The sequence below is a fragment of the Dama dama genome, chromosome 10, assembly GCF_033118175.1.
Source record: "Dama dama isolate Ldn47 chromosome 10, ASM3311817v1, whole genome shotgun sequence".
NCBI lineage: Eukaryota > Metazoa > Chordata > Mammalia > Artiodactyla > Cervidae > Dama > Dama dama.
The window spans coordinates 8,144,459-8,169,925 of record NC_083690.1 but is presented as its reverse complement, the minus strand read 5'-3'; the positions used below and the strand labels follow the sequence as shown (position 1 = coordinate 8,169,925).

Genomic DNA, 25,467 nt, shown 5'->3' with positions numbered 1-25,467 from the left:
TCCCTTTCTCTCTCCCTCTCTCTCTTTTCATTTTCTAAATGTCTGTATTCTCATGTTTCATGTGTAATTAAACTGTTTAAAATGGAAAATTCCATAAATTTTTCCTTAAGACTGTAATGAAATTGTTATTTTTTTAAATCTGTAAAACAGAGGGAAAATACCTTCCATTCTCACAATGCAACTCAACCATAAACATTTTGGGGGTAATGCCTACCTTAATTGAAATCATGCTATACATATAATTTCTTTTATTTTAAAACTTTTCATTCATTATGAGCCCCTTTGTAGTCTTCATCCTACTCATTTTAATGAGTATTGTATCACACAAAACTCTAACTTTAACTTACTACATTACATTCTATCTAAATTTGGTACAATTAAGCATGTGATTAGCCACTTTCCCGCCCCCACCCCCAACCATATATCTTAACAGACATTTCTTCTGAGAAGGATTAAAAAATCAAAATGTGTGAATATTTTAATAATTTTTCATATTTTGTAAGTCTTTATTATGAAGTGCTTTGAGACGTTTTCCTCTTGAGCAAGGGCAGAAATGCATTGTCCTGAAGGGGTCTGCAATACACAGTAAACATCCTCCTTTGCCCCAGATGCCACTTCGGAACCCAGAGAGACGTGTGTAACACACTCATACATTCTGTTCTCAGTGTGGAACTCATCATGAGGTACCCTCCAAGGTACTTCAGAAGTCTAATGGTTCCAGAGAAGATTCAAAGCTGGAACCAAATGCTGCAGTCCCATTTCCAGGAATGATTATTGATCACCAAGGAGGTGATGATTAAGGGAGAAACAAAATATCCACCCTCCATCAACTCATTCTAATTACAATAAATTAAATTACCCATGTAATTCTCAAATGATTCCCACGTATCCCACTCCACATAGGAGTTATTCCAGAGAGAATGAAAGAAGAACATTCACTCCTCACTTGAAAACTAAATTTGCCTTTGTCATGAAATTTATCTTACTGATTCAAGTGGTTCACTGTAGCAGGTCAGCAGCGAAGACACAGTAACCATGCTGAGGCAAATGTGGCTTGTTGGCACAGATTCCCCAGTTAAATTACTTAATAGATTCTGAGGTAGAGACATTTTCTTGTAAGAGGTCAAACTCTACTTACCATTTGTATAAGGGTTGACAGTCTTTTTATTTGTCATTACACGTGCTGTGGCATTATTTACCTATGTACATAGAAAACTCAAATGAGCACATATTCCAGGGCCAGTCCACAGTTCAATTAGTTGCATGCATTATGACTGTGATTACTTATTAAAAACAAAAAACAAAAACTAAAATGCATTTTAATTTATAAAAGGCAGTAGGTGCATAACAAAATCATACATTTTTATAATTACATTTACTTCATAACCATTTTAACTTAACAAATCATTTCAATAAAGCAATGTCATATCATTTAAAAGTTTAATAAGGAGACAGTAAAAGCAAATTAAAAGGAACTGCATAATTGAAGATTGAAAAGCATGCGTGTACTCCATGGTAACACAGAAACAATAAATATTTTTTTTAAACATAAAATAAGGTTCATATGAAGGAACATGCAGTGGAGGAGAAGAGGGGAGAGACAAGGTACAAGGGAACATAAATGTCAAAAAAAGGACAAACAAGTTTTAGCCGTATGCAACACTTTAAGGGGGAAGAACCATTGGGGAAGCAACATCTAGCATTCAACACTTGGAACAAGAGCCTTTTACATCGCAAGAATTAACAAAATCATTCAAGCTTTAAAGTCACAGCTAACAAAAGGATAAAAGAGAGGGTGCATTGTTTAACACAATATGGAGTTAACAATCTGAGTAAGATGTGCACTGGTCATATCTCAATCCAGTCAGTGCCTCTCAGGCTAGCTTAGAACGTACACTCATTTACAGGCGTACCAATATCCAAAAAAATAGAGCATCAAGAAAACTTAATACAACAAGTCAAAAAAATTCACGTGGTATATATATGTATAGAGATATATCAGCACTAAATACGTGAAACGGCAGATGGATTTCACCACTTACCATTCACCACCATCGCCAGCATGGGTTTGTATACAGTTACCATGGTTACTGAGAGTTTGGTGAGGGGCCTAAGGATTATCGTCGAGGGTGGGGGGAAATGAAAGGCAAAATATGCAACATCTTACTCCAAAGACTAAAGCATTTTTAACTGGTATTTTTTTTTTTTTTTTTAAGTTTTAACAAATACGACCCTATGGTCATTTTGAGGGAGAGCCAGTGGTAGAAAGAGTAGATTATGAGTATAGGAATTTCAGCATTTTTTTTTTTTTCCATGAAGAAGGGCCAGATATTGAACAGGAAATCCTGTTTGGTTATTCACGTTGTTAGCAAAAGAATACAAAGATTGAAAGTGTCTTCTTAAAAAGAAAAAAAAAAATGAAAGGTTTCATGACAAAGACCTCTCATTTTTTTTTTCCCCCCAACAACTGTTCTCTTAAATGCTATTCATTTCACAATTTGGTTTAATTTGCACACCACTGTGGATCCCTCATCAGCCCTGCAGTGGAAAGAAAAAGAAAGGAAAAGAAAAAGAAAACAAAAACAGAAAACTGCTCTATATTTTGTTTTGCAACACTCTCTCCACTGCTTGGAATCTACTGCACCCATTGGTTATAAGACATGAAAAATAAAATAAGAATTAAAAAAAAAAAACTTTCAGATTAACCTTTCTTTTGTCTCACTTTTGCCATCCACCTTTCAGCAGTAATAAGAGTAACATAATAAAGGAAAATTAAAAGAAAAAAGTAAGGCCAGTTTTCCTTTTTATATATAAATATATATATATAAACAATGAGAAGGGAATAGGGTCACATACAAGACACAATGATGCATCTGAAACAACAAATGAGCGTGAAGCAGACACTTATCAAAAAGATGAAAAGGAAAATATTTTGGACATGCACCTCGATTTTACGGCCCTCTACCACGGTGCCGTGTAATTTCTCCCTCGCCCTGTCCGCATCGGCACTATTTTCGAAAGTTACGAAACCAAATCCCTACATGCAGGAGGGAGAAGGGAAAACAACATGCAGATTATTATTTTCAGTCAACGACCACTGCGGAACGTTCTCTCGCTTTAATTTCTATTTCTTGTCCTGGCTTCCGTTCTGTAACATGCAAATTAGAGAAATTATAAGAGTACTAAAATGTGCAATAAGTAAGCGACAAGTGTGAACAAGATTTTTGTTTTCTGTCACCCGTTAGCTGTCACCCCTGAAGAATTCAAAGAATGATACCCAAAATACCTTTCTAAATGTCACTACAGAAGAAAAGAAATCTAACGGAAAGAAAATGAGATCAAAATAAATGTACAGTGTCTTCACAGAGAAGAAAATGAAATAACGAGGGAGAAAAAAAAGGGAACCACTTTCTTGACATGCAAATTAAGAAGAAAAGAAAAGAAAACGTGTGCACAAAATTCAACAATGAATGCCAGAATCTTCTAACATTGCCTACAGAGTCATGCCGTGTGGTTTTAAGACCATCTCTTCTCCATGCAGTTTTAGGGTTATTCAAATTTGTCAATTCTACAGCCTTTATGTCTCAAAAAATAAAAATTAGAAGCCTAAAAAAAAAAAAAAAAAAAAAAGGAAAGACCTTTTTTTTAATAAATCTGAAACTCTTGGCTCTAAATCAACAAAATAATCCCATGAAATGAATAGAAATAAACACCCATTGATTGCTAATGCAAACAGGTCAAGTAACATTTTTATATCCCCTCCCTCACTCCTCAAATGACATAAGTGCTTCTGAAACTGTCAGCTTTCCAGACTGCTTTACTAACCCCAAACAGAAACGTGTATACGTATGGTAAAGTTCTAAGACATTATGCTGATACCCATTTGTCAAATCAACAGGTAGAAAATTCAAAACCTCCTTTAATAGAATACTATTTACAGTAACACTCTAGGTACTTCTTTTACTGATCAATAACAAATACACTCTTTTCTGCACCACTGGTATATTTTGCTTTAATATTTCAGCCTCAAAAAAAAAAAAAACAACCCCCCTACACATCACATTGTCAAAAATCCATCCTTTTTCTTCACTGACACTGTTCCTAAGAAGAGTACAGAAAATATGACACATTATTTTTAAAACCCCTAAAAATATTTGTACAGCTTGTTCAGAAATATACACCAACCGTTTGAAACAATTTCAGTGTAAATCTGCCCAGCTCGTTCTGGTCTTCACAGTATAAACAGGGTAAAATAATGCAATGTGCCAAGATTGCTCTTTATGTTAGGTAATCTTTACTTAAAGGAAAATGTTGGTGTTAAGCTTAGCTGGAGCAGTAGGACAGTCAGTCATATTAATAAAACAAATAATTACAAATCACAGCTGTTCATAACCAACTCCTGTTAACTCTTAATTCCTCATTAGGTCATGAAAAAAATCTCTGAAACTCAGGGTTTCAGAGAGCTGTTTCAGTTTCAAAGAGCTGTTACCCAGGGTTCCAACAAGCGAGAACTTTCCAATATTATGATGGGCTCCTCCATAGAGGATAACAGCTATGGATGTAGTCAAGTTAGGTTAGATGGTGATCTGATAGAGAAAAAAAAAATTCTTCACTTGGGGGATTAGACTGAATTACCTTTCCTATTTCCCACAGTGAGGATCCATGATAAGGACAGGTCTGAATTATTTGACTAATCTAAGATTATACCTTAGAAAGACCCTACTTAGTCTTGCTCATCACTGATGGGATTAGCTGCATTTGGTACACAAACACTGATGCTGACTCATTTTGAAATAACAGCATGTCAATGGGCAAAAAATAAAATCTGGAGGGTTGGTACTATTTGATGCCTCTGATTTGGCCACTGGGCCTCAGATTCAGTTATACATCAGAAAGAACTGGGGGGCATATGAAACAGTCAGATTTCTAAGTCCTGACACACGTTTCTTGGATCAGAATCCCAGAGTGGAGCCCAGAAATCTGTTTGCTGAAAAAGTTACCAATGTGGCCCAGCAATTGGGTTTCCATGGCTTCTTCTATCACTAAGCAGTGTCTGACTCTCTGCAACTCCAAGGGCTGCATCATGCCAGGCTCCCTTATCTGTCACTATCTCCCGGAGTTCGCTCAAATTCATGTCCATTGAACTGATAATGCTATCTAAACATCTCATCCTCTGACGCCCCCTTCTCCTTTGGCGTTTAATCTTTCCCAGCATCAAGGTCTTTTCTAATGAGTCGGCTCTTTGCATCAAGTGGCCAGAGTACTGGGCCTTCAGCTTGAGGGTTAATTTCCCTTAGGATTGACTGGATCGATCTCCTTGCAGTCCAAGGGGCTCTCAAGAGTCTTCTCCAACACCACAGTTAGAAAGCATCAATTCTTCGGTGCTCAGCCTTCTTTATGGTCCAACTCTCACATCTGTACATGACTACTGGAAAAACCATAGCTTTGACTCTACAGAATTACACTGCCAGTTTCTAAAGAGCAGTTTAGGGAGTGGAGTGAGTTTTTGTGGTGAATATCTATTTGACTTGGTGATTCTAATCTTAAATGTAGAAATCAGCCAAAATCACACAGAAATGTTCTCCTCCTGACCTCTAAGACCAAGGCTCTAGCATCCTGAGCCATGCCATACATTTAATAAATAATTAGGGGAACTAGGACTGCGACTCTATCTGGGGCAATTCTCTCACTTGCCTAAGAAAGGAAATCCACAGTCCAGTGTGATTTACCAATGGAGGATTTGGTGCCATCATTGCTGCTAACGGGTACTAACAGTCATCCTCACTGCAGTGCTAGGAAGAAGTGAACACTCAACCCACTTGAATAACACAGTCCCCACAAATGGAGTCATAAAGATTCCAATCTAAATCCTGGGCAAACCATACTGGCCTAAAATCTGCATCCTGGATAGGAGGGAGAGATGAAAGTAGAAATAGAAACCTCTTCTGAATCCCAAGTTCATAAACTAAAGAGGAATTCTACTACATTTTTACTTTGCTTTGTAGTAAAAATAATATATTGATTATTATTATTATTCTTACTCTTAATATTTTCTGCTAAATATTTTTTTTTGAGTGGTTCAATACATCTCATTTCAACCTGCTGAGAAGCCTAGTTGAAATTTGGCAAAGCTGGGTTCATGAAGACCTTGCTGCAGAAACACAAATACCAAAGGGCATGTCCCATGGGACCATCCTACCTCCGCCCAGCCAAGTAGTCATGTGACATCCCTGGATCAGAAGATAGCCAGGTGTTTATCTGGGGAGCCACAACATGGCCAGACAGACAGCCACCTGGCCATTTTCAGGCACCCACTCCATCAGGCACAAGAACTGGCAACTTTGAAAGTTGGTGGCAACAAAGCTTGTTTCTTTTGCCCTGCCTCTTGGTCAGTGGGCTTCCTTGGTGCCTCAGATGGTAAAGAATCTGCCTGCAGTGTGGGAGACCTGGGTTCAGTCCCTGGGTTGGGAAGGTCCCCTGAAGGGAATGACTACCCATTCTAGTATTCTTGCTTGGAGAATTCCATGGACAGAGGCTACAGTCCATGGGATCGCAGAGTCAGACATGACTGAGCAACTAACACTTTCACTTCATGGTCAGTATTCTGTCTTAGGCAAAATGCAATATTTAGCATATTCTTAAAATTACTCTGAATATTTTTTTTTAATCTCAGTTTCAAAAAGAAGCACCTTTTGGATGTGGCTTGGAGAACACAGGAACTGAGTAAGCTGTAATGATCCCATATAAAGGTCAAGGATGCAGGAGAGGCTACATTGGGCAGGGAGGAGTCAGATGGAGGAGAGATGCTACTTCCCAAGGTTTACCTCAGGCGGGTGGTGCTGGGGAGGTGGCTTAGAGAAGGCACAGTCCTGCAGAAGACATCTGTGATGTTTGTGCCCTGTGATGGGAAGGCATGAGCCCTAGGCAGATAACGGCAACCCTAACGCGGACCAGCCAAGACTTACTTATTATTCCATCTTTTTGTGAAACACATTCTGGCCTTCCTGTATCCCAGTTATTTTTCTCTTTTAGTCTTGTGGGCTATGTTTTTGTAGTAACACAAATAGAACATTTAGAGCACAAATCAAGGCTTTGACGCACCCAGGATGGGTGCTGTACTGACTTTTCATCTTACATGAAAACTCGATTCTTCCAGTTTCTGGTGCAGAGAGCTCCTGTCACCTAGAAGAGGAGGAGCTGTTGATTAAAGATCTGAAGACTCATTTTCCTGTGGCACTAAGGGCTTCACAGCACACTTGTTCCCAATCACCTTTCTCCACATAGCTCCTTCTCCCTAGAAGACCATCTTTCTTCCTTCCCTCCCCTGGGGCAAGTCTTACTTATCTTTCTCTCCCAGCTGAAATGCCCCTTCTTCCCAGAAGCCCTGCCAGCTTTCAACAAGATGGATCTGCCTGCTTGGAGTCTCAGCAGCCTCTCATTCACCGGGGATCATAGCAAACTGTATCACACTTGTTTGTCTTAAGGATCTGTCTCTCAAATACTCAGGAAAGTCTGAGGACAGGAAGCGCTTCTGTCTCTCTCACATCCAATTCCCTAGTCTGGTACTGGAGTGAAACCAATACTAGGCTTCTTGTCTTAGTTGCCAAGTCGTGTCTGATGCTTTTGCAACCCCATGGACCGCAGCCCGCCAGGCTCCTCTGTCCTTGGGGTTTCCCAGGCAAGGATACTGGGAATGGGTTGCCATTCCCTTCTCCAGGTGATCTTCTGACCCAGGGATCAAACCCTCGACTCCTGCATTGGCAGGAGGGCTCTTTACCACTGAACCACCAGGGAAGCCCAAGCCCACTACTATAGATATCACTGAATCAAAGAGCAGACTGCACATTTCCTAGGTCTATGAAAACACAGCCATCTCTGTCTATCCCCCCAGATAAAATGTTTCAGAGGTAAACACAATATTTTAAAATCTCCTAAAAGGAAACTTGAATGATAGGATCTCTCACCCCCGATGTGCCAGCTCATTGCATTTTCAAACTTTGGCAGATCCTTTTAAAATGTGATTTCCTTGTACGTGCTATCCATATGCACATGAGGTTGTACATTATATATTCTCAGGATAATATAGATATTGCCTGTGTATGGACAGGTGTACATGCACGCACGCACACAGACACACAGACATACACACCAACCAGCCCCAGGACACACAGCCATCCTCAATCTACATTGAGCGACCGTCCTGGGGAAGGTCCCCAAAGACGATGGCCAGAAGGTGAGCTCCTAGCTCGTAAGGGCTCTCCCATTTCCTGGCTGCTTCTCCACCATCAAATGATGAAAATGAGGTCATTCCAATGGTGTAGAAATGGAAATGTCCCTTACATAAGACTTTTCCCATTAAGGATAACATCAAGTTCTGGACAAGGGAATGGCAACCCACTCCAGTATTCTTGCTTGGAGAATTCCACGGACAGAGGAATCTGGCAGGCTACAGTCCAGGGGGTCACAAAGCATCGGAGATGACTGAGCGACTTAACACTTTCACTTTCAGTTATGAAAGATATTCCTGTACCGGTTGCTACGTCCATTCAGCAGTTCCCAAATGGACTGTCTCCAGGATACTCCAGTAGTACCAGTCAGCTCTGACAGCTGCAAGACTGGATCTTTCAGCAAACCCTCTGAGAGAGGCTATTTTTAATGTTTCTTCATTAAAAAAAAAAAAAGACACAGCTTCACAGCTTCACAAAATCAGTCTCTGGATGCGGCAAACTTAAATGGTTTTATTCCTAAAGCCCCAGAGACAGGCTCATCACAGGAATGACGGAAGAAATCTTAAAAATAGCATCACCATTGTACTTTCAGAATAACAAACGATATTCTTCTAATGTCCTTAAACAACTCTGGAAAAAAAATTAAACCGTTTCCTCCGACTGGCAAAAGTCACAAAACAAAATATACATGAAGTATGAATTTAGAAAAGAAAACTTTAAAGGCAGTAGTGCTTTGGACTCAGGATTAAAAGGAGTTGGCCAAATTTCCATGTCATCTTGTACAATTTCACCCAGAATACATCTGTCATAAGTGAAAGGGATCAGGCACATTTTTCTCTTAATGCACTTGGCTTTGTACATGTAGAAAAAGTCCCTGTAATGGTTTTTCATGCCAGAGCAGAAAAAGAGTTAACTTATTTTCCCCCAGCCTGGAGGTCAAACTACTGACATATTATAAGGATTACTTTAAATATCTGAAATTAGAACAGAAAGACAAGGCCCCTAAAGTAGCAGAACTACAGAGTGTAATGAATTGATTTTTTTTTTTTTTCTTTTTTTCTACTCATCCAGCATATTACAACACCATCCATTTTGGCTGTGACAAAGAAAATAACGGCATTTTCTTTCCTCAATTCAATCAGCATTCTCCTGTTCAGTTAATACAATTCAGTTAACATTGTCAGTTAACATAAAACCTACGCAGGCAGTCCAAGGAATCATAAATGATTGTTTTATGGGGAGGTGGTGGTTCCTATACCCAGGAGACTGGCTTCTGCACCCTCTTCGCTTAGATAAAACCCATTCTTCTTCTTTATTATACCACATGACATATGAAACTTTAGCTTCCTGACCAGGAATGAAACCTGCAGCCCCTGCAATGGAAATGCAGAGTCGTAACCACTGGACCACCTGGGAAGTCCCAAAACGTGTTCCTCTTATTAACACTTCTGGATACTGGCTTGTCCCAAACAGTGCCTATAAGGAAAGCTCTGGGGCTAAACCTGCGATCTCTCTGTGTTTGGGAATGAATTTCTCTCCATTTTGACTTTCACAGTCTGGGGAAGTGAGAAGGAAGCTGAACGTTCCTGGGGGACTGGAAGCCAGGCAGAGTTATGGGATGTGTTCACTTCCTAGGTCCTATGTCAACATCCAAGTCTCTGGCAGCACCCTGGTGGCTCAGCTGGTGAAGAATCCGCTGCAATGTGGGAGACCTGGGTTTGATCCCTGGGTTGGGAAGATCCCCTGGGGAAGGGAAAGGCTACCCACTCCAGTATTCTGGCCTGGAGAATTCCATGAACTGTAGAGTCCATGGGGTCACAAAGAGTCAGACATGACTGAGTGACTTTCACTTTCACTTCTTTTCACCTTTCTTAGAGCATCTGCTGCTCTGCCCAGAGCGCCGCTTTCGTCCAGGGAGAGACTGACAGCTCCTGTGTTTTCTGAGAGTGCAAGCAGAAAGAGGACTCTTGAGCCACTATGAAATCCCAGTGGGCAAAGGGGTAGCCTGCATTCAAATGAAGACTGGGTGTGTGTTGAGAATAAGGAGACACAGGATTTGTAACTTTAACCATAGCCCTGGGAGGCTTGTTACAACACAGAGTGCTGGGCCCCAATATCAGAGGATCTGATTCAGTAGCTTTGGGTTGGACCCTGAGACTCTGCATTTCTGCTAAATTTCCAGATGTTGCGGCTGGTGTGGGCACTGGTCCTAGATGACCACTGACACAGAAGATGCTTTAGAAGAGTTTGGCGGCTTTTTTTTTTTCTATCAATATGTTTGCATTTTGAAGATGCTGGAGTTCAACCATATAGCCTCTCATTTTAAAAAAATGAATTTTTTAAAAATGTGGACCATTTTTAAAGTCTTTATTGAATTTGCTACGATATTGCTTCTGTTTTATGCTTTGTTTTTTCTTGGCCATGAGGCATGGTGGGATCTTAGTTCCCTGATCAGGGATAGAACCCCACACCCCCTGCTTTGGAAGGTGAAGTCTTAACCACTGGACCACCAGGGAAATCCCTAACCTCTGATTTTTACTAACACTGTTACTTGTAAGAAAAATCTACTTAAAAATTGGTTTCCTAGAAAAAACTAACTCAGAGCAATGGCAAATTGCAAAATGTGGTTGGGTACGCAGACTAATGGATTAAATTTTATTCAAAAGGTTGGTGTATATGAGATTTTCTCCCCTACAACCCAGGAAAATAACTGCACTTTATTAATACAGAATAATCACATATTTACCTGCTCATGAGACTATGAACTCACTTTTTAATATAAAGAACATAATTATCACTGAAAAACAAAAATGTAGCAACAGCATTATTTCTTTAAGCATGGGTAGTTTTCCTCTGGAAACTTGATATATAGACATCTATAAAACAGCAATTTTCAAATACCCCCTTATACATTTTAAATTGAATCCAGTGTATTCCCCATCATTTTGGAAACGAGGGTGGGGTGAGGGGAATGGTCCCTAAAGGAATTCCCACGGAAGTGCATTTTCACAACGTGCGGATTAAAACAGTGCAGTTGTTTCCCCGTATTTATAACAAGCATTTCAAAACAAAGCTAAACAATTCTAAAGTGAATTAAGTTGCTTACCTTTGAGCCTCGCTCATTAAAAATAATTTCAACATCTAAGATTTTACCAAATTGCTGCAAAAAAATAAGAAATAGTTTATAAGCAAGAAGAGAAACAGAGTCAATCAGATTATGCATATGGGTAACTGTTCCCCAAGTCAGAATTTTTCTCTGTTTTAATATCAAGGATATTCATTTGATGTTTTCCTATCATTAAATGATGCACTTGAACCAAGAGAAAATACAACTGCATGTATTATTTCCATATTATGGCATAACCCATCATATGAGATATCATAATTAGGGACCCAGTACCAAGTATGTAAGCAGGAGGTTAATTCTAGTTTTCTTTCTTGATGTATGATTGATTGCTTTCCAAGGCACTGAGCAGCAGACATTAGAAACAGCTAGTATGTACGACAGTCCTTCTAGGCTGTGTCACTAGCCACTGGATGAAACATCCTTAGTGGAGTGGGATTTTGATAACTTAAAATATCCAACCAGAATGAGATGTATAGGATTTTGGACCTTGGTTTCATAAGAGCCAGGAGTAGCCAGGCCATATAAGAGAAGCAAAGATAAAAGGAAGATCCATTACACAGACACCCTTTACAAGCAAGAAGCCACTGTAGCTGTCTATACTCAGGCTGAAATGTCTTTCTTGCAAGATGATTCTCCATATTGTTAAACAAACACATAGATTTTAGATGATTAGCACGAATAGGCTTTCTGAACAATGCAAGAAACTCAACATGTTCAAACCTAGAAACAACATTTCAGATGACAAAGTGACCCCAACAAACTACAGCTGTTCCATTAAATTTCAGATTTTTCAGGATAAGTATACCCCACACAATGGAGCTTTCATTGATGGCTCAACCAGTAAAGAATACTCCTGCAAGGCAGGAGACAGACCCAAGTTCAATTCCTGGGTCCAGAAGATGCCTTGGAGAAGGAAATGGTGACCCAGTCTAGTATTCTTGCCTGGGAAATCCTGTGGACAGAGGACTGTGGCAGGCTACAGTCTATGGAGTCATAAGAGTTGGATACAACTTAGAGACTAAACCACCACTACCACACAATGTTTGGGTCATACTTAAATTGACTAAAACACTTGCTATCTGAAATCACATGCAACTGCTGTGTCTTGCATTTTGTAACTTAATGCAACTAGTGACTATTTCCTGTAGTCCTCCTGACAAACACACATCAAGAAATCTGTGATTCACACTTAAAAAAAAATGAGAACAAGGACCCTGAACCAGAAGCATCTGATAATCCTAAATGCTGCCCCCTGAGGCTGGAATTCTTTTCATTTTCTTAGATCACATGATGTTGAGTGGGCATTTTCTGAGCGTAGTGTGTTCTATGTAAAGGTTGGTAGGAGAGGGTGGCATAAAAGTAAGTGACGAGGCCCAGGGGAAAATCAGAGAGAAATTTTATCCTGCTGCAGAATAAGAGCAAATGCCTGTTTTAGGGATTAAAATACATGTAAAGAACTACATAAAGTATTATTTCCAGGCTCTTTTCCCCTGATTTGGAAATTTCCTTAAAAAAGCAGAGACATCACTTTGCCGACAAAGGTCCATACAGTCAAAGCTATATAGCTAGATGGCATCACCAGCTCAATGGACGTGACTTGGAGCACGCTCTGGGAAACAGTGAAGGACAGGGGTGCTTGGAGTGCTGCGGTCCATGGGGTCGCAGAGAGCTGGACACAACTGAGCGACTGAACAACAACAGCAGCGTCTTTGCCTTTTGCTTTTGCAGCCTGGGTGTTTTTATTACATCTTTTATTACCCTAGGAAGTTCTGTATTCTGTCTCTCTCCCCTGGGTGGAAAGCCTTACACAGCTTCTGTGTCGCAGAGGACAGGGTGATGGGTAGGAGGGGCAGGAGAGAAAGGGAACAAGCAATTAGAACTCAGAGAACCGGGGGCAGCTCGCCTGACCGATGTGCCCCACTCAGAGGATGCTGAGAGGCCCAGACTGTAAATGCCAAGAAGATCTTACTGAGACTCAAAAAAAAAAAAAAAAAAGAAGAATATACAGATACTATCCTCTGGAACATACAAATAAATCTACGTTCCCTCAGAAAGAGAAAAAGGCAGACTCCAATTGAATATAAATAGCTTAAAACCTTGAAATGAAAGTAGTTCTGACTATGAGAAAAAGAAATCCAAAGCTTAAGTCATCCTGGGCCATAGAATGGTACCCATCCGTCAGGATATGTACTCAGCCTGGGGATTACAGACTGGAATTTTTCTTACTGAGCTTCTTATTGTGCTTCTCGACTTCAGGGAGAAGGAGAGACAGAAACCAAGAAGAGAAGGCTCAACCAGGAGAGAAGACAGACGGTCTACATGGCTGGCATGCCCTACGGACACACCAGGAAACACGCAACCCACTCACCCTGCAATTAGTGGACACTTAGGAATTCTTTTAGTGAAGACAAGATGGTTCTACTGCTTTTTCCATGCCCTAGATTTGGGCAGAGAAAATTGTTAAAAAGAGAAGATGATTTTCAGATTTGAGAAATGCAAGATTTGCGTTGAAAGGTGAAGTGAATTCCATGGTTTAAAGAAAAAAAAAATCCTCTAGCTTTGTGACTCTCTCAGAAGCCATCATTCTGATATAATCCCCTTAGGATATTCAGTCCACACAGATGCTACCATGTATATTTCGGGCCTAAGAGACAGGAAGCACACATATTTATGAATAGAGAAACTTGGAAAGGACTTCCTTTAAAACCAACAAGCAAATGTCATCCACGGAACCTTCTTGAAGCAGTCAACACAAACGCACTTCCTTTAAAGTAAGATCTGGTTGAAGAGATCACTTGGTCTCAGGTGGTGATGGGCGAACTGTGACTTTCTCTGGAATGAGGAGTGATGCATCAAATAGCTAACATCTTCCATTTGTTGGAGGTTATAGTTCAGCTGAAGAGCTCAAAGATATTGCTATGTGTATCCCTTATGAGGAAACCAAGGCCTGCCCCAAGGTTGCATTTGTGTTTCCTGACTGCTCCTCCCTTTTCTCGGCCTCCCCTCCCTTCCCTGATGAGCAGCTCTTTGAACCTGCCCATCGGAGATGGGGACACAGAAAGACTTTTGTGCCTAGAAACCTCATGGGGTCCTGCTTCATTTCTGCCATGCTCCTTACACATGGGAAATAGCCACCTCATAACTATATTAAGTCAATGCCAGTAAACGGGGATTGGGAATACATGGATGAGTGGAACAAATATGAGAAAGAAAGAAAGAAAGAAAAAATATCTGATTGAGATATAGGTGTGCTCAATTGCTCAGTTGTGCCTGATTCTTGGCGACCCCATGGGCAGTAGCCCGCCAGGCTCCTCTGTCCATGGCCTTCTCCAGGCAAGATTCCTGGACTGAGCTGTCAGGCCCTCCTCCAAGAGATCTTTCTGATTCAGGGATCGAACCCGAGTCTCCTGTGTCTCTGGCACGCACCAGCCGGTGGATCGTTTAACACTGAGCCACCTGGGAAGCTGCTGGTTGAGACAGCACCAATCAGAAAGCAATCTTCACATGTGTCATTTCCTAAACAGAACAATGGCACCAGATGCCCCGAAATGGTCTCCAATGTTTGTTTCTTTGGCAGTTGCCACGGGGTGGAAGTTTCTCAAAACCAGTGAAACAAGCCGTAAGAAGAATGCTGATATAAGCCCCCTCTCTAAGGCAGTTGTGTACTATATTTATAGTATCAACAGTTTAATTGGGAAGTTTGGTACTAATGATGTAAACACAGCTGGTACATTTTCAATTTAAATAGACACGACTCATTCACAGACATAACTAGGATCGATTTGCCCAACACCGGCACTCAGCTGTCTTCAACAGCATCTCAGTTTCCACCCGAGGGGTCTCGACAGATGCATCAAGGCTAAAATCTGGGAACTTATAGGCACACACTTGGGCCAAGAGATACCGCCCATGTTTAGACCATCTCAGATCAAATAATATTTCCCTGAAAACCTTGGAAAGGTGTTCAATGGATACAGTATAAAACATGAAAGAAAGCTTAGTTCAAAGAATGTGCATGGCAGCTAAGGAAAGGCAACATCCTAGTTTTCTTAGGGCTGGCTTCAAGTTTCAGATGTGGGAGCAGGAGGAGGCACCATGCCAGGTCTGAAAATATCTCTGTTTTGTTATTTAAAAAGTAATCATGAAAGCCTCCTCTCCTTCTTCTTCTACTTTTAATGAAAGTTTCTTCCGCATGTTCTGAAAGCCACGTAATCTGTCTGTAGTGACAACAGAGACTTCAGTGGGTCATACTCAGGCCCAGAAGGCCTGTATTTTGAGAACGAAAACACAGCTATCACATGGACAAGGATGAGATAAAATCTGAACCCAGGACTCCCTGAGTAGCTGTTACCGAAGACAACCCTAGGATAGAATGGCTTGTCTCAGTGGTCTAAATCTAGAACTACCTCTGCATGTGAGCATGCGTACTCAATCGCTTCAGTCATGTCTGACTCTCTGCGACTCCATGGACTGTAGCCTTCCAGGCTCCTCTTGTCCATGAGATTCTCCAGGCAAGAATACTAGAATGGGTTGCCACACCCTCCTCCAGGAGGTCTTCCCAACCCAGGGATTGAACTCGAGTCTCCTATGTCTCCTGCGTTGCCAGCGGATTCTTGACCGACTACCTACCTAGGAGTCTGTAACTAACTCTCTCACTCCACAAATGCTCACTTTTAAATATTAGGTTCAACTGAGCTTTTTATTCAAGACCAAGACATTGTGATTAATTTGATGGCAATCCATACAATGTTTTCATGGGCCCATGGAGAATTCAAATGGAAAGGAAACGCATGCTGTTTTGCGACCTCTGACATGTTCAAGAAGAAGGTACCAGGGTCAGAACCCACATCCTTTCCAGTGAAACCTCCAGCACCAAGGCCCCTGATAATATAAGAGATCCATTCATTCACATGCCAATTGATGTTTTAAGAAAGACTCTGGATTCTGGACTTCCCTCGTGGTCCAGTGGTTAAGAATCCGCCTGCCAATGCAGGGGACACGGGTTTGATCCCTGGTCAGGGAAGATCTCACATGCCACGGGGCAACTAAGCCCACTGAAGTCCACATGCCCTACAGCCTGTGTTCTGCAACAGGAGAGGCCACCACAAGGAGATGCCTTTGTACCATGATGAAGAGTAGCCCCTGGTCGCCACGACTGGAGAAAGCCCACGTGCAGCCACGAAGACCTAGAGTAGCCAAAAATAAATAATGAAAAATGCTCTGGCCTCTGCTTTGGACATAGTGGCCACAAAATTTTTTGACCAAGGGATGTTCCATCTGAAAGGGAAACCCTAGGAAATCTGAGATGATCTGAATGGTTTCATGCCAAATACTGGAACACATTCATCTGAAAGAGGAGGAAGTAAAGGATATAAAGTGAATTGTGGAAGGAGGGGAACAAGAATTGTGACAAAGAGGAACCAAAGCCACAGATTAAAATGAAACGTTGAGGCGCCTGCGGTAACCGATAGGCATGTAGGGGTTGCAAACGTCACGGCTGAATGATGCATGGATACAGAACCTGTTCAGAGCTCTGACAGGTGTCAGGGACTTTGGGAAAGAAAGTCTCTTTACTCTTGTGCCGTGGTTTTGGTTTGCAGTCCCCATGGCCATACTAAACAAAAGAGACCAAGAAGAACAATGCAAAAAATCTTTGTGAGAGTTTTTCTCTGCTGTCTCTCCCCTTGTAGCCTCTGCTACAAGGAACCAGGGCAAAATATAGCAAGAAAAGGAGAGATGACATCTCATATTCCAGTGATGTGGAAAACAGCTGATTGGGATTAAAATGCAATTTCTTAGAGTAACTGTGACCTGAAAGAGGAAAGCACACTTAATTCTCTCAGCTGGAGAGAGTGGGGAGCCAGTCAGAATGTGTACAGATGCCTTTTCATGTGATTCATGTCGGTAAATGTAGCACATAACGAGAGGGGGTTGGCCAACACCGATGTCTGCCCAGGAAGAATAGATTTTGCAGAATTAAAATTCCATGTCTTCAGAATGGTGGTTGTAAACCAAGAAGGCCTCAGAGTTATTGCAGAGTCCAGGAATCTGTAGGTAGGTGCTGGATGATTTTTACAGAAGTGTGTGCATGCAAGCATGCTGTTGTGTCTGACTCTTTGTGATCCTGTGGACTGTAGCCTACCAGGCTTCTCTGTCCATGGCATTTTCCCAGCAAGAATACTGGAGTGGATGGTCATGAAGCCCACCAAAAAATCTTGCATACTTTTAAAAATGGACATAGAGGCGGCTTGTGATGAACTGAATTAATTTCAGGATGACTGACTGTGTGCTGTATTTTCTGAACAGATAGATGGATCCTAAGTGTATCTATCATCTTGTCAAATCGACATCTTGTCAGTTGCTTGAGATATTCTGACTTTTACAAACAGTAGCTCTGAAACTAGTAGATTCTGATCGAGCTTTGACAACTGGTAGCACGACCATTCTTTTGGCAAGAATTTGCTGTGTACCACCTCTCCTGTACCACCCAGTAAGAACAGAGAGGTTCAGATATTCATGCAAGTAGGATCCGTTTTTGGCATCTAGCTCTGAATATTTTGAATACCTTGGCAGTGGAGCCCTCTGGTCACTTTCAAGATAACCAAGAAGACCAGAGACCGCACAGCCCTCCTCGGGGGTGGGATTGGGGTCTACTGCAATGAGTGACACCCGCAAAGAGCATAGGATGGTCATTAAGAGGACCAAATTCCAAGTCAACATCCCAGTGACACTTGATGAGCTAAGACAGATTGAAGAGCGAGACGACTTTCGAACCTGACCTGACAAAAGGGATCTAGTTCCTCAGGCTGCCCATCATTCAAACCTGGTCTCCTCACTTCACACACACTTAACCTCGACTTTAACTCTGAATGCTCTGCACTTTTCAAAGTCATCTTTGACCTGAAATTGCCAGAGGGTATCTCTGCTCTGCAAGAGTTAGAGGCTCAACTCAAGGTTATTACCAAATGAGAGAGATAAAAGAGCACAAGCTGACCTTTTCCACTGAAATGTCAGGCTTCAGGCCTGGGTATCTTAGCTATGAGGACACTTCTTTGGCTTTTGTGTCCGATGCATACTTGATAAACATCATGCATGCTAAAGAAAACATGCGCGTTCACCCCATCATTGCCGAATGGTGACACAGAGCTGGTGATTTCATATGGAGAATGAGGTCTACCTGGCCCAGACCTAGACTTGGCAAGTTGAGCCTCTTCTTATTCCTTTTGTCATATCTACATCCATCCAAAAGCTCTTTGAAGGGGACTCTCTGGGCAGCCAACCCTCACTCTAAGTCAAACGTTAAGGATATAGTTTTGTTCATTGAATCCACAGACATTTCCCACCAATGCTGGGCTGACACAGACAAAGGGACTATGACTGTAGTTGCAAAAAAAATGAATGATATCCAAGCTCTGTCATAGCTTTGTCTTTTGGTGGAACTGAGCCCAAAGAGATGGCAGGCTCATCCCTTCCCAAGGTGGATGGTGCAAAGGTCATTCTGAAAGAGAATCAGGGTCACAATGTCCCCTGAGCAAGCTATTCTATCATTTCTTTTCTCCGGGTTGTTGGTGGCTTCTGCCTTGCTCGCTGTTCGGTCATGGTGCTTGGGCAAGACTATCATTTGTGGCATATAATCTCAGAAGTTAAATCTCTGAACCCTCACCACGGATTCCAGAAGAATGTATATGGCAGGATGCAAGTCAGACTCTGAAATCTGCAGTGGTTTTGTTTTAACGAGGCTTTGTGCAGAACTAATTATTCTCTACAACACCTCTGAGATCTAGATGCTCAGTACCTGAGAAAGAGCAAGGTCTGCAGAAATATGTCATGAGTCACTCTTCCCAATAATTTGGCAACCGCCATAGAGAGAAAAATCATGATGACCCGTAACAATTTTAGCTGTCACATGGGTCCCCAGGCTCTTGACAGGGGATCAGCAATGAGCTTGTTTCAAGCACCTGGGAGCCTATTTTCCATCTGACATTCAAGTTACAAACTTGAAGAACTACCATTGGTCTAAGTGCAAACATGGTGAACATAGCAGAGAAATTTATACTAAAATCATGGAGATCCTGGCCAAAGAATACCCACAGACTAGGACCTAAAATGCCTTCCCCCCACCGCTGCTCACTTTGTATTATGAACACCAAGAAATTACATGAGGAGGGGAGGACTCTGGGGACCCCGGAGTGGGCACTCAGAGGAGAAGAAAGGCAGGACTTACGCCAAACATTTGTCGGAGGTCCGGATCCCGGAACCGGAAGGGGATGTTGGAGACATGCAGCCTCTTGGGCTGGGACTTGTTTTCCGTGTTTTCCGAAGGCTGTGTCTGGGGCTGGCCATCCGTGGGCGCCGCGTCATCTGTCTGCTAAAAGAACAAGAGCAAAGCAAAGAGGCTTTGAGTGACCTGAACATACCTTCCAGTGTTCTTTTCATTAAAAAAAAAAAAAAAATATATATATATATATATATATATATATACATATTGGCGTATAGTAGCTTTAGTGTTGTGTTCGTTTCCGCTGTACAACTGTACAAAGTGAATCAGCTACACATATACATATATCCCCACTTTTTAGGATGTCTTTCCCATTTAGGTCACCACAGAGCATTGAGTAGAGTTCCCTGAGCTATACCGTAGGTTCTCATTACTTATCGAGGTTATGCAGAGCATCAATAGTGTATTATGATGCAGAGCAATCAGCAGGGCATATATGTCAATTCCAATCTCCCAATTCACCCCACCCCGCACCACCCCCCTTGGTATCCTCACAGTTTGTTCCCTACCTCTGTGTCCCTATTCCTGCTTTGCAAATAGGTTCATCTATACCATATATCCAGTGCGGTTTTGCTTCCTCGAAATGGTAGAAAAATGCCAGAACAAAGGAATCATACAGGAAGAAACTGCTGAATCATTCATTCATCCAGCAAAGATTTATTGAAAGACCGCTGAGTCCCCATCACAGATCCAGGATTCAGCCATGAGCGAAGGAACGGGATCCTTACTATCATGGATCTAATTCTTACGGGGGAAGAATTAGACAGACGATAATCTCAAGAAATACAGAGCTGGAGGAAGGAGATAAGAGGTAGGGGGGTAAAGTAAGGGCAAGGACTCGCTGGAATTGGGGGCCTGGGAGTTTCAGTACGTAATTAGAGAAAGCTTCATCTAGAAAGGAGAGTCCTTCATCCAGGCTGTTGAAAATCTTAAAATATGCCTACCTAATTGCCAAGGCTGCACAGATAAAAACATGAGTAAATCTCATAAAACATCTGAAAAGGCTGTTTGGTATTCTGAAGTCCAAGTAATCATCTGATGGACTTAAATTTTTTCAAGGTTTTAATTTTTCCTTTCTTGATTTTGCAGACCTGTGCTGTTCATGACAGTTGACCCCATGTGGCTCTTTAAACGGAAATGAATTAAAATTAAAATGGGAAATTCAGTCCCTCCCTCACAGTAGCCACATTTTTGAGTGCTCAGAGGCCACACGTGTCTGTGGCTTCCAGAGCGCCTTTATTAGAAAGTTATATTGGCCAAAGTTGGTGTTGACAATGTTACATTACCAGTATAATTTGTTACTCTGCCTCCCACTCAGTCCCATCCTCCAAGAAAAAGCCTGGATAACATATTACAATGATACCCCCAGTGAGGCAGGAACCAAGAGAAAAGTCACAGTAACATTTGATTTAATCATCTAGGCCACTTTCATACGCTCAGTTCAAGAGTTTATTAACATTTCAGAGATGCTTCCAGATGCTTTCTCTGCAATTAGCATCTACTGCCTCTAGGTGGCAGTAGACGCCATTCACATGAGATGTCTGCATCGCTAAAACATGATAGAAAACCCATGAAAAAGGCCATCAAACTTATGAAGGAGAGATCGTCCCCTCGTACTTACCAGCAATTTAGAAGCATATAACTAGGACAAAACTAATAACATGGACATAACCAGGGACCTTCTCATCAACCCTTGTCCTTATCGACAGGCTTCATTGATATCTCCTTCCTAACACACACTGAATTGTGTTTGTAAGGTAAGACATTCTGGTAGCTGGCGCACTATGCTTCCAAGCTTCTTTGGTATCCAAAGCCCTACCAGATACTTTCTTCAACTTCCAAGGGTTGTGTCAAGAAGATAATGCACTTGGTCTTATTCCTAATGCTGCTGGATCTAATAAAGAGTATGGTGATAATTCTCTACCCTGAAAAATGAGTAGTAACAATGCTGTTGTTCAGTCGCTAAGTCATGTCTGACTCTTTGTGACCCCATGGACAGCTGATCCCAGGCTCCTCTGTCCTTCACTATCTTCCAGAGTTTGTGCAAATTTATATCCATTGAGTTAGATAATAACAATGGTGCATACCGTGTAAGGCTCTGTGACGACCAAATACGGTAACACACATGCCATCATGGCACAGTTCCCAGCACAGTGGAAAGCAAGGTGTTTTTTAGAATGATGGTTTTTTTTTTACAAAAAATGTCAAAGTGAGAGTGAAAGTGAAAGTTGCTCAGCTATGTCTGACTCTTTGCAATCCCATGGGATAGTCCATGGAATTCTCCAGGCCAGAATACTGGAGTGGGTAGCCGTTCCCTTCTCCAGGAGATCCTCCTAACCCAGGGATCAAATCCAGGTCTCCCGCATTGCAGGCAGATTCTTTACCAGCTGAGCCACCAGGGAAGCCCTAAAAATGTCAAAGGAGAGGTGTAAAAAGCCTCATTAAGGAAACATGAAGGAGAGGTTCCCATTTGCTTGATAAACACATCTTTCCTGAGCAACTACTATCCACTAGGCACGTAAGCTCATCCTCCAAAGCACACACAGTGTCTAGCTTAATAGAAGAGAAAGAGGCAGAAAAGGCAGTGGTTAAACAGACTATTAAGAGGGGTCAGAGTGACCCTCAGGGGGTTGAGTCATTCTAAATCAGGGACACACGGGATGGCTGGTGGTTCCTCAGGCTTGCTGAGTCTGGAGGTTACATTTTTAGTGGGAGATGTCTAGGAGAAAAGATGATACTGTACCAGTGGAGTGCAAAGTATGTGCCAAGATGCAGAGAGGTGAATTTTGGATTTAGGGCACTGAGGCAGGAGACAGCCAGGCTCCAAGCTAGGCATGTACAACTAGCCTCCTTTTCACATTTCCTGAGGAAGGGGGCAGGTGGGCTCCAGGCTAGATATTTACAATCAGCCTCCTGTGTGCACTTTGAAATAGAAAATAACAACAGAAACAGGGTAAATAGCCAAACTTTGTCTCCTGGGGACATTAACAGCTATGGCAAGGACAGAAAGGGACTAAACCCAATTTGAGTACAAGATCAAGAGGTCATATATTTTCTATCCTTGGGGCAAGGGAGACACTACACATGTCCAGAAAGGCTCCTTGGAGATAGAAATGGAGGGGGCACCACCCCATAGTATGTGATGCCAAGCACCCCCCACCACCCCTGCCCCGCACTGGCCTCTGGGAAAAATACATCTTGGGCAAAAGTTTCACAGGCATATTAGGGAGGGTCCTAGGGCAGGTCAGGAGTGGGAAAAGAAATGAGATGATTGGCCAAAGGTAAACAAAGATCTGGGCTTCCCCAGTGGCTCAGAAGTAAAGTATCTGATTGGGATGCAGGGGTTCGATCCCTGGGTTGGGAATATCTCCTGGAGAAGGGCATGGTAACTCACTCCAGTATTCTTGCCTGGAGAATCCCAGGGACTCAGGAGCCTGGTGGGCTATCCTCCACAGGGTCACAAAAAGACAGACATGACTGAAGCGACTGAGCACGCATGTAAACAAAGATCTGGCAGAAACGCCCTATATAAGTGACCTAACTGCCTCTTTAATGCACTCTTCCTCATGGGGGGACGCCGACACCCTTGCCCTCTGGGTGTGTGTCTCTGCCTTGCTTCTGTCTTAACAAACTGCTTCTCTACGTGCTCTCCAGCCTGGTTGAGCTGTGTCTCTAATCATAGATTTTGTACCTCTTTCTACAGTTTTTGTCTCCTTGAGAAATGCATTTTTCAATGGGGCAAGGGCCCGGGAAATTTTGCTTCTAGTCTCTTGCCCCTGGGGAACTAGTGGGTAGGATTCATGGTTCTCATCCAGGCTACCCAGGGTCAACTCCTGGGCAGGGCACCCAGATCTCACTTTAACTCACACCTCACTGGCACCCCTCTGAGATTGGGACTGCAGGCAGACCTCCATGTCACTGGTTGGAGGGAGCGTACGTGAAGGAAGGGTGGGAGAGGAAGCAGAGGGAGGCAGGGGGTGGGCCATAAAGAGAGTAGATCAAGAGGATACAGCTTTTCCTTAAGGACCACAGCAGGGCGGTGACGTGACCAGCGTGAGACACAGGCTGAGCCATGCTAGACAAAGGAGACACGTCTGCCTCCTGGCTGGCTGGCCGACCGACTGAATGGGTGAATGCCTTATGAGTAAAGGAAGAAACGAATTAGTGAAGGGGTGAACCATCACCTTTGCTACCCCGGAGTGAGAGGAAGAACCATATTACAACTTCGACACTTATAAACTGGACATTTATATACTTATTTATAGTTTTTGGCTGTGCTGGGTCTTCCTGGGGCTTCCCAGGTGGCGCAGTGGTAAAGAATCTGCCTGCCAATGCAGAAGACACAAGAGACGTGGGTTCAGTAACCTCGGTCAAGAAGATCCCCTGGAGGAGGACAGAGCAACCCATTCTAATGTTCTTGCCTGGAGAATCCCATGGACAGGGGAGCTGTTGACCGCCAGGTTCCTCTGTCCCTGGGGTCACAGAGTCAGACATGACTAAGCGATTGAGCACGCACCACGATATGAGGTCTGGAGACACACCCACGAGATGGAAATGACCCTCAATCATGAGATGGTAGCTTTCTGAGGGGTTGGGGGGGTCTCACTGCTCAAACACAAGACTCTTCGGTTTGCAGAAGCAGCAGCCTAGTTCTCAGGCCTTCAGCCCACTTTTCCCCTTCAGTTAGAAGTTGCTGTTCAAATGCAAATGAAAACCTGCTCCTTCTCCTCCCAAGAAGGAAACTGAAGATTTGGATTTGTGTGTAACTGCTGGATGTTTCAGTTTAATAAACCTAATTAGGAATTACAGAGATTACGATTAAACATATTAAATGATTAATAGCATTATGCTGCTCATGTGAAAATTTAAATTAATCATCTTTAGTCAAACAGGACTTTGGAGAAATCTTTGTGTTGTTTCCTTTGATAAAAACACGCAACGCTCAATTGATCACTGTGCGCTGGGCACAAATACAAAAATGCTCAGAAACGGCTGCGCCGGCATACCTGTGTGTTAAAAGTAATTTTTAAAGATAACACAGAAAAAAGAAAACACTAAACCAAAAAGTTATTTCAGACATCGTAGGGGGCTTCTCTGGTGGCTCAGTGGTAAAAGAAGCTGGCTTCATGAGACGTGGCTTCAATCCCTGGGTCGGGAGGATCCCCTGGAGAAGGAAATGGCAACCCACTCCGGGATTCTTGCCTGGAGAATCTCACAGGACAGAGGAGTCTGCCGGGCTGTGGTCCATGGTGTTGCAAAGAGTTGGACATGACTTAGCGGCTAGACAACAACAGGGGAATGGAAAAGGAAAGGGAAGTGGAAAGGCATCAGTACCCAAGGGCCGACAAAGAAACATAAGGAAGAAATCTCAAGGATTGAGCATGCTCGCTTGTATGCTGTGATGTGATGAGGACCAAACGGAGCAGGAGGCGAACAAAAGAAGCTACGACAAAGCCGCAGTCTCGCGAGGGGTCAGGGCGATGGGAATGACCCTTATTGACCCCTCATCTTGAGTATTTCAGGCTGTGAGATTTCCTTTTTGCTGGGAACTTTCAGAGCAAACATATTCAGCACATACTCGGTGTTTCATGTCCCTCCATTAGTCTTCTAAGAAATTACCAAAAACCTGGTGACATAAAGCAACAGAAATTGACTCTCTGTCAGTTGTAAGGGCCAGAAAAGTACAGTGAAGATGCCCTCAGGGTCCCACTCTGGCCAGAGGCTCCCAGGGGGACATCCTTCCTGTTCTTCCAGCCGCTGGTGGACTCTTGGCTTGCCTGAGCTGCGTTGCTAGAGTCTCTCATCTTTGTTTGGCTTTCTTCCCTCTGAGTGTA

At 42.5% G+C, this 25,467-nt stretch overlaps 1 protein-coding gene across 4 annotated transcripts in view; it reads right to left on the bottom strand.

Annotated features, from left to right (window-relative positions):
• LOC133064008 (RNA binding protein fox-1 homolog 1) overlaps positions 1–25,467 on the bottom strand; it is a 436,966-nt gene that overhangs the window by 122,402 nt on the left and 289,097 nt on the right. For all 4 annotated transcript variants that reach the window (XM_061153952.1, XM_061153950.1, XM_061153951.1 and 1 more), the window contains exons 3-6: positions 19,580–19,723; positions 11,335–11,388; positions 2,945–3,037; positions 1,139–1,199 (exon numbers count right to left, since the gene is read on the bottom strand). In XM_061153952.1, coding sequence (XP_061009935.1) covers positions 1,139–1,199; positions 2,945–3,037; positions 11,335–11,388; positions 19,580–19,723 — 352 coding nt within the window. The remainder of the gene's footprint in view (positions 1–1,138; positions 1,200–2,944; positions 3,038–11,334; positions 11,389–19,579; positions 19,724–25,467) is intronic.